This window comes from Sinocyclocheilus rhinocerous, unplaced genomic scaffold (genome assembly GCF_001515625.1).
Source record: "Sinocyclocheilus rhinocerous isolate Xijiao unplaced genomic scaffold, SAMN03320098_v1.1 scaffold585, whole genome shotgun sequence".
NCBI lineage: Eukaryota > Metazoa > Chordata > Actinopteri > Cypriniformes > Cyprinidae > Sinocyclocheilus > Sinocyclocheilus rhinocerous.
The window spans coordinates 1,567,569-1,577,145 of NW_015630024.1; the positions used below are offsets into that span (position 1 = coordinate 1,567,569).

Genomic DNA, 9,577 nt, shown 5'->3' on the forward strand with positions numbered 1-9,577 from the left:
ATATACACACACATACACAAAGAAAAACAAGTAGATAGAATAGAAAAAATAGAAAGCTAGTGTGTTTGTTTTTTGTTGTTTTTGTTTTAAAAAAATAGATAAATATAGATACAATAGAATTAAAATAGAATAGACAGTGTTAGAGTTAGAGGGTCAAATAAAGGTGGAACAGATGTGTTTTTAGTCGTTTCTTGAAGATGGTTTTCACCGTATCAAAAGCAGCGGGCAGATCCAGCAAAATAAGTATAGAAGATTTGGAAGCCGCTCTTGCCAGTCTTAGGGCTTCAACAACTGAAAGCAAGGCAGTCTCGGTGGAATGTCCACTTCTGAAGCCAGATTGGTTGCTGTCCAGGAGGTTGTTCTGTGTGAGAAAGGCTGAGACTTGGTTGAACACAACTCCTTCAAGTGTTTTTGCAATGAAAGGTAGAAGGGAAACCGGTCTGTAGTTCTCTAAAAGAGTTGGGTTAAGAGTGGGTTTCTTAAGAAGTGGGGTTATACGAGCCTGTTTAAATGTTGAGGGAAAAACACCAGTGTGAAGGGATGTGTATGTTTATGCTGTCATTGAAGCAGGGATGACAAGCATGTGTGTTAAGGGCGTTTCAGATATTTAAATTGTAAACAACAACGTCAATTTATAGGAACAGTTAAATTCTGTTTGGCTTAGACCCGTTGCACAAAAATATCAATAAAACATACATATCTTACAAAAACGCCTCTTTAGCGGGTGGTTTAAACGTGAAAGAGTATCATGCTAATTAGCTAGCATAGAGTAGCTTACTTACTAAAGACAGCGAAATTGAAGACCGGTCCTGAAATAATCCCGTTTGAAACTGTTTATTCATGCCACAACTGCTGGCTGCTTCACTTTCTTGTCATTTCCACACAAATATCACTGCATTGTAAACTTTGGCAGCTCCTTTTTCGCCCCATGAAATCAAATCTCTGCTGTTACCTTGACAGTCCTTTACGTGGCAGTGATGTGCAGTTTCATTGGCTACAAGGAGGCCATCAAGGGGCCAATCAGGATCGCTGTTGTTTGACTTTTTTTTTTAAATTATTATTACATGCAAAACAACATATTTAATAACTATGTAAAATATAACAAAAAATAAAAAGTGTTGGAGTATAATAAAACAAAAAGTAAATGTCATTAACGTCAAATTTATTAATACGTTTTATACATTAAAAAAAAAAAAAAAACCGAGCCAGACCATTCATTCAAAACCATGCATGTGGAACTTTCCTAATAATATTAAGTACTTATTATGTACTGTAACAGCCTACATGTTTTGTGCTGTTGACTGTAGGAAAAGTGTTGAGACAATTCAGTGTACATTTGTGTTTCTCTAAGTTCTCTTAGCTTGACCAAATGCAATAAAATAGAGCATCTTACTTCCATAAGAATTGTATTTGTTTGCAAGCCATTTTATACATTCTGGACGTTTCAAGAGTGTCCTTTGACATCAATAACATCATTGTACGAGTTGTCTAGTCTAGCGCTTTGTCTTCTTTTTTCTCAAGGGGTAGAATTTCAGACCAATTGCATGTCTCATTTCACACAGCCGTTAAAAACAACATTCACAGACGTTTCTAAATGAGTGGCTTTCAAACAAAAATAATCCATCAAAACCACAGACGAAAGTGACACACATTTAAATACTAAAAATGGCAGGAACAAACAAGGCAGGCATCTGGTATTCACAATTGTGGTTTTTAAATGATGAACGAAAACAACCTCCACCCATAATATACTCGGTTAATCAAAATTCCCATTAAGAAAACATTTATAATAAGGCAGTTTTGGGGTACACAGACAAAAAAAAACTTTACAATAAATTCCACGCAATCTTTGTCCTCCTCCTCCTTTGAAGTCCAGTTTTACTTGTTGAGATATTTGGCCACTGAATGGTAGGCAAGCAGAATCTCCTTGTCTTTGGGGCAGGTGAGGTGGAACACATCCTCCTTGTATGCTTTGTCCAAGTACTTTGTGAGGCCTTTTAGCTCTGCAGGGATCTCAAAACCACGGTACTTCTTGCACACCACCTATAAAGTCAACAAAATATTTACATCTATAAGCAAGATGAAGTTTAATGACCATAGGGAAGATTTCACTTCATTCCACTTATACTAAATAGCAACTGTATTATATCAGCACTACAATATACAATTTACTGAATTTGCCATCTAAATGGGAAGAAAGGACCTTGACAATGTGCAGTTTTGGAAGCAGGTTGCAGTCAGCAAGAGAGAGCGCATTTCCGTCCAGGTAATGTCTTGTGGATTGGGATGAATCTGGATTCTGGTCCAGTTCGTGAGGAAGAGGAGTCAACAGGTATTGATCCAACTTCATCAAACTCTTTAGAAATTTCTTCTCCAGCACTGAAAGGTACACATTAACCAACAACAATTTTTCCCAAATGCTTTAGAAGTGACAGCCTCCATCCTTTAAACATAAAATGACTTCAAGCCTTGAAGCTAATTTCTAAGGTTCACTGCCCAAATAACTTTAGAGAAGGGTGACCCTTACTGTCATTGAGCCCAGGATTGGGATTTTTGATGTATGCTGAGAATTTGTGAAAGATGTCATCTCCTGCCGTGTTAGACTCCTTATAGCGGCAGCATAACTTGGGATACCTGTAATGCAAAAATGGTGCAAAAATGTTTACTGGGTGATGCTGACATAACTTCTCGGATTCATTTCATGTCGTAATGGGTTGCATTTATAACATTTTGGCATTTGTTACAAACAGTAAGATATATATTCTTTCAGGAATTCTTATATTTCAGGAACGAAATTCTTTAAATCTTTGGTCTGGTGCTAAATGAATGCATACTCACTGTGGGGGAGCAAGGGTCTCTTCCAGAAACTCTTCAATTTTGTTGGTGTCAGTACGGACCTCTCCATTATAGATGAGGAAAGGGGGCTGAGAACCTGGAGCCAAGTCCTTCAGTACCTCTGGAGCTCTAGAAATAAAGAAAAATAAATAGTCGTGAGTTTAATCATTTTCAGGTATTATACTAGTGGATGTGATGTTAAGCCATAAATTCTAGTGTATTTTTAGTGTATTTACCTTCTCTGCTACAAATCAAAAAGGCATTAGGAGATGCCTCCTAAAAAACTGACCTGTATGTAGTTTTTTTTTTTTTTTTTTTTTTTCTTTGAAATATCAGTTTCAAAATGAATCTGACGGTAGACTGACTTCTAATAAAGAAATGGCTTCTGTCTCTTTCTCACACATACAGCAGAAACTACTGGGCATGCGTACATCAATATAGCGTAATTTTTCTCACACTGTACAAAAATAATTACTATTTTTGCATTATTGTCAGGGGTAGGTTTAGGGTTGGGGTAGGTGTAGAAGTTAATTAAACACAATCTAATAGGTATAAAATTTATTAAATTTAATATAAAATATAAAAAAATTTAATATAAAATTTAATTCACTGTTAGCTTCCGGTTTTTGCTGCTAGCCACAACCGTTTGTAAGCGGGTAAGAAATTCCGCGAAGAGGGGGGATTGCTTTACAGCAGTAACAAATGCACTTGTACAGCTGTGCACTGTAATTACCACAGTGATATATTTACGACAGTGAATTCCACTCTCTTAACTGTAGGGGGCGCCAACATCGCGAAAAATACACACAACTACGTAGAGTGGCTTTAAAGTGCACCCCTCAAAAAACATAACAAGAATATAGCCGTTGTGGTCAGAGTATCCCCGAGGAAATTATATCCCTCAGAAGTTATTTCATAGCTCACAAGGTGTAACCGAGTTCTAAAGTCATTTTTAGCTTGTACTAAGTTTTTCTCAGAAGTTCCTTAAGAGAAATTAAAATGTAGAATGAGACAATTGATCACGCACAGTAAAAGTACACAGCTATAAAACATACCAGCTCAGATCATTTGAGCTTGATAAGAAATATTTGAGTTTATACTGAAATCTCTGACTTTTGGGTTTGAGACATTGTTTAGATCTCTTCTAAAACTCCAGGGGAGAGATTACTTTAGGTGTTTTTTTCTCCAGAGAAAAGTATCTCCTGTAGATCTCAAATTGCACTCATTTAATCTTGTTGTCTAGGAGAAACAACAAGATATTAAAGAGATTTCATTGTGATTTTTCTTTCCTAAGGGACAGAATCTGAGAAGAACTGTTATCGTGATGGCATCTCTCACCTCTTCATGTCCACTGTGGTGAGGGTGAAGTTGACCCCCTTCAGCCAGAGTATCATGAAGAGCCGCTGACAAAACGGGCAGTTACCAACACTTTCACCATCGTCGCTTGCCTGAAGACAACATTCAGTTAGTAAACCTTTAAATGTCCTAAAATGGAAATTATGAAACATGGAAACAGAGAAACATGGAACTACTTCCTGAAAAATATGACAACATTGACATCGGCATTAAAATTTTCATGTTTTTGCTACTTTTGCTAAATTCAGAGAGACCAGTTCGAAGCCACCAATGTTGTTTTCAAGGGCTATGTCATAGGAATGATTGGAAGTACAACCATTTTGAGCAAGGGTTAGATTGCAAGAGACAAACTTTTACGTGCTATATCTTTAAGAAATCAAGTTAACCCCTTCAGCCAGAGTATCATGAAGAGCCGCTGACAAAACGGGCAGTTACCAACACTTTCACCATCGTCGCTTGCCTGAAGACAACATTCAGTTAGTAAACCTTTAAATGTCCTAAAATGGAAATTATGAAACATAGAAACATGGAACTACTTCATGTTTTTGCTACTTTTGCTAAATTCAGAGAGACCAGTTCGAAGCCACCAATGTTGTTTTCAAGGGTTATGTCATAGGAATGATTGGAAGTACAACCATTTTGAGCAAGGGTTAGATTGCAAGAGACAAACTTTTACGTGCTATATCTTTAAGAAATCAAGTTAAGCCTAACAACAACAGTTTGACTGTTTAAGCACTGACCTTGACAAATAGTTCAATCTTTGCTGCTTCAGCCATCTCTGGTCCTCCTCTACCTCCTTCTCTTTTTGCGGTGTCTCAGTTGCCCAGGATCTCGGTCGGTTTACATCAATCCACCTCAGAGCCTTCTTAGAATCCACTTCACCTCACGTGTTCACACTTGGATGTGTCTGTCTCCTGCTTTGACCTCTGAAGTATTAAGTTGTACTGATGGTACTAAAAGCAGAACCTTTCCTTCTTCCTCTCCCAACCGCAGTTTCTATCGTTTCCCTTTTAGAGCCCAAACTCCCACCACACCCCATTGGTCTCGAGTGTTCGGAATACCAGCCCACTGGCCGAACCTGTCCAACCTGTATCTTCCCTCATTCTCGGCGGCTTTAGTCATAGTAAGTTTCTCTCCAAAGTGCTCTGTTCTGTCCTACTCCCATCATTCTCCACTGCTAGTACAGGCACATAGTCATTTTACCCAGGTTTACCCAAAAATAAAAATACTGTTATCATTTACACACCGCCATGTTGTTTCAAACACATATGATTTTGTTTTTCTTCCACTGATCACAGAAGGAGATGTTTGACAGTATGTTCACGCTGCACTTTTCCATACAATGAAAAACAAGAATGAACATTTTGCTGAACTTTGTGTAAAAAATAATGGGTGAGTAAATGATAACAGATTTTAATATTTGGACTATTAGCTTCATGCACACTCTAAGCTTTATTCAACGGATATGGTTATTTGATTAACATTTTGTGCCAATTGAAACAATACTTTAATTCCTGTATTTTTGATCACTTTTGAAGAACCTTGACCTGCATTTTTGTTTGATGGTAAAGATAGTGAAAAAAGGGTCGGGAGAGAGTGATTTACTACAGGTATGAGGTGTGACATATAAACTCTGGCATTTAGCCGTGTATGACAAATCAGTAATTTGAATACTTATTGTTTTAATTTGTATTATATGTTGTAACCACACCAACATTTTTTGTTTTCACAGAAGAAACATGACAACTGTTTCAAAAATGCAAAAATGTTAGACACACTTTAAACCAATGTCCTTGAATTATGCCAATATTATGATTTTAATAAATGTACTAAATTTTCTGCACTGATTGTTGGGAAAATCTGTGAAACTCTGCCGAATTTAAATATGGTAAATAGCTAAAAGCCCTATTCTGTTGTTGTTAGCTGAAAGAGGCATGGAAGAAACCAAAATACTTGATTTAAACACCCATTTCAAACACAAGCTACTACATGTTAACACAGAGAACAAATGTACTGAATCACCACACGGCCTTTATTCAAAATAGTCTGAGTCATTTAACTATTAGTAATGAGTTAAAACAAAGTCAACTGAGCCAGTTTTAATCTGGAAAAATATATCAACTCTTGTAAAAATTACCAGGGTAATTATAAATGCCAAAACACTATAATCATACCATCACAATAAAACTAAAATGGCAGCTTTGTATTAGCCATCACTGTCATGAAAAAAGAGATTAAACAAAAAGACAAAATATTTAGAAAGCTTCTTACAGTGTTTAATGAAGATCTTGAATTAAACGTTTCCTCAATCACTTTGGCGCATTTTTCGAAACAGTCTAAACATTCTCTAAACTATAAAGTTTAATTGTTACAACTGACTGCTGGAACATCATAACCCTATTGCATGTCGGCAAAATGAAGTAACTCACCAAAATTTATAATTCAAGCTTCAAAATCTAGTGACTAGGCCAATGCCACCAACATAAAAAGTGTTTTTGTCATCATGTGAACCACACTGGTCAAAATGTTTTGATCTTTTTTCACCATGGAAATATTTGTAATATTACATTTTCATTTGTATTTTCATTGGGAAAAGTCAATACTGTGCAGTACACAAAATTGAAAAGTCAATATTGTAGTAAATAAATAAAAATGTTCACAAAAACGATACATTTTTATTTATACAGTACATTTGTTTTGTACAAATGCGTTACATGTAAACTGAAAACCCATCATTGCTTATTAATTTTTACACACTCTGTTGTCTTCCCCTCACACCACCAACAACACACATTCTTATCTTCCTATTGCTCTTCCACAACAAACAACTGTGAATTTTCAGTTTACATGTAACACATTTCTACAGATAAATGTACCGTACAAATATAAATGTATTATACAGTACTGCTGTAGTACATGGCTGATCAACAACAAGCCATGTGCGTTCAGTTGCTGTGCATATCTTAGACAATTGCTCTTACTCATTTGCACATGCAGTTTAACTAAATCAAGAAGAAATTCAAATCTGATGTGAAGAAGACATTAACTGTTCAGACATCTTAACTTTTTGTTTTGAGAGAAAAAAAAAACTCTCATTTGAGAATTAAGCAAAAGCAATTGAGAAAAACTGTTATATATTAGAATTTTACAGCAGCACTGAGAACAGTATATCTTACCTTAAAAGCATTGTTTTGTGAATGAATATACACTTTAATAATGAGATGATGAGAGTTCAAGGGTCATTTTCGTGAAGAAAAAAAGAAACACTGCCATCTAGTGTTAAGTTTGTGTACTTAACATTCTGAGGTCACAGCAAAAACTAAATGAAAACGTAACTTCCTTTCTTCTGTTGAGCAAAAATGAAAATATTTTTGAAGAATATTTTAGCCCATGCAAAGTCAGTGGGGTCTAAAACAACATTTTAATTTCATTTTATGAACAACAACAAAAAAAAATACATTTTTCAAAATAGCTTTTTTCATGTTCTACGGAAGAAATAAAGTCATACAGATTTGTAATGAGGACGACTAAATGACAACAATACTGCAAGACAGCATTGGTCAACCACTTCCCAAGAAAGAACATGTTGGTCAACCAACATTAGCATTTATAATATATATATCAGATTATATTTTCAGTAGGTCTGTGATGCAATGCTGGGTTTGTAGTTTAAAGCGAGAGTCAAAAATATGTAATTAGGGTTCTGAAAAAACACGTTTTAATACTAATAACATGAATTTAGAATGTTTCATCTGTTTTCTTGTCTTTAAGTCATTTACAGAGCTTTAGACTGTTTCAAAGAAGCTTCACATAAAACAACAGAAGACTATTAATGTTGTAAAATTCTTCAATTATGAAACAATTCTTACAATCTCATTCATATGTTTTCATACAACCTGCTTTCATATGACCAACAGTGATATCACATTGTTTTTACTCAAATGTCGTACTTTTCAGGATATTTCTACATTTTTTTCTTATGGGAAATTAACCATTAAGGTTTGCAACAGTCACTTTTCACTTCTCTATTTAAATAAAAGCACAGGCAGCAACAAGGAGAGGATGCCATAAGGTGAAGAGTTTGGCTAATACTCACTTCCTCCTCCTGTAGTATTTTAGTGTCCTCAGCACACAGTTCAGAAACCACAACCGCACGACAACAGACACTGATACACGCACTGATATATACAGAATCGAAAAAGCTAATGCCACGTTTCTCACTCGTTCTGCTCTTTTAGCCACAGTTTGTAGTAAAATCGGTGCTTTAAAGGACATTAAATAATTTTCTCCTATTAAATTTGGATAAGACAGAGATATTACTTATTAGACCAAAAAACAGTGCACAGAATCTCGTGGATTACAATTGGCAACTAGACAGGTGTACTATTACTTCCTCTACAGTCAAAAATCTGGGTGTTATATTAGACAGCAACTAGTCTGGATCCAGAACACCTGAGAAGAGATGATGCCAACCCCTCAGAGGACCTTGGATGATGCCAACCCTGAAACAACATACAGAACTACCACATTTTTCTATAAGTTTGATTGCATCATATAATAATTGCTGTTAATAGTGTTCATCGTCTGTTTGATTACGTATTTAATTGATTTTTCCGTACATTTCTGCCATATGTACATTAACTGACAGTCACCACTGATAAGCTACCACTAAATATTGTAGAAACTTAATTTGCTGTAAAGTTGCTTTGCAATGATTTGTATCATGAAAAGCGCTGTACAAATAAACTTGAATTGAATTGAAACTTGAATGTGAAATGCTGAATAAAAACAAGAGCAAATGCGCCCATCTAGTGCATGTTTCCATGGGAAAGCAGTGCAGTGGAATGCAAAAACATGTTCTGTGTGAGTAGTCCGTAAGCACTTTACAGGGGTTACATGATGCAGTATTTATTTGAATTCATACTGACAGCATCAGCAGCACCATTTATGTATAAATACAGCACAGAGCGTTGGTGTGCACCTGTGCAAGTATAAAAACACAGAAGTTCTATTGCGATTTATACTGCTGGGACTATGGTGCCAAATAGAAACCACAATGTGCAAACCTTGCTTCCTCTCCTGTCAACATGCTTTTATATCCTGTGTACAAGGATTCTTGAAGGATGAAACAAATGTTTGCAAGCAAACCAGCTATTTTTTAAAAATAGATTCTTAAAAAACCTGGTGGGTCATAGATGTGTGCTTGGGGGGGAAATGCTAAATGCAAATAAAACTCAATACCCATATCAAACTGTTTTTTTTTTCTTTGCAGTGAATAAGTTTAGATTGAATTGATATACAATAAAACATGATCAAAGTTTTAAACCAAGAACTTCATCTGTAAAAAAAAAAAAAAAAAAAAAAAAAAAAAAAAAAAAAAAAAAAA

General features: G+C 35.5%; 1 protein-coding gene and 1 pseudogene across 1 annotated transcript; both read right to left on the reverse strand.

The window, feature by feature from the left end:
• LOC107739699 (patatin-like phospholipase domain-containing protein 7) overlaps positions 1–957 on the reverse strand; it is a 32,883-nt pseudogene extending 31,926 nt beyond the window's left edge.
• A 249-nt stretch (positions 958–1,206) lies between these two features.
• On the reverse strand, positions 1,207–4,401 carry LOC107739732 (chloride intracellular channel protein 4-like). Its single transcript, XM_016551934.1, has 6 exons — positions 4,394–4,401; positions 4,174–4,320; positions 2,839–2,964; positions 2,528–2,634; positions 2,204–2,379; positions 1,207–2,043 (listed from the first exon to the last, which is right to left on the reverse strand). Exons 1-6 carry the CDS (start codon positions 4,399–4,401, stop codon positions 1,879–1,881), a joined length of 729 nt encoding a protein of 242 aa, XP_016407420.1. The 3' UTR covers positions 1,207–1,878.
• Positions 4,402–9,577: the final 5,176 nt, after the last annotated feature.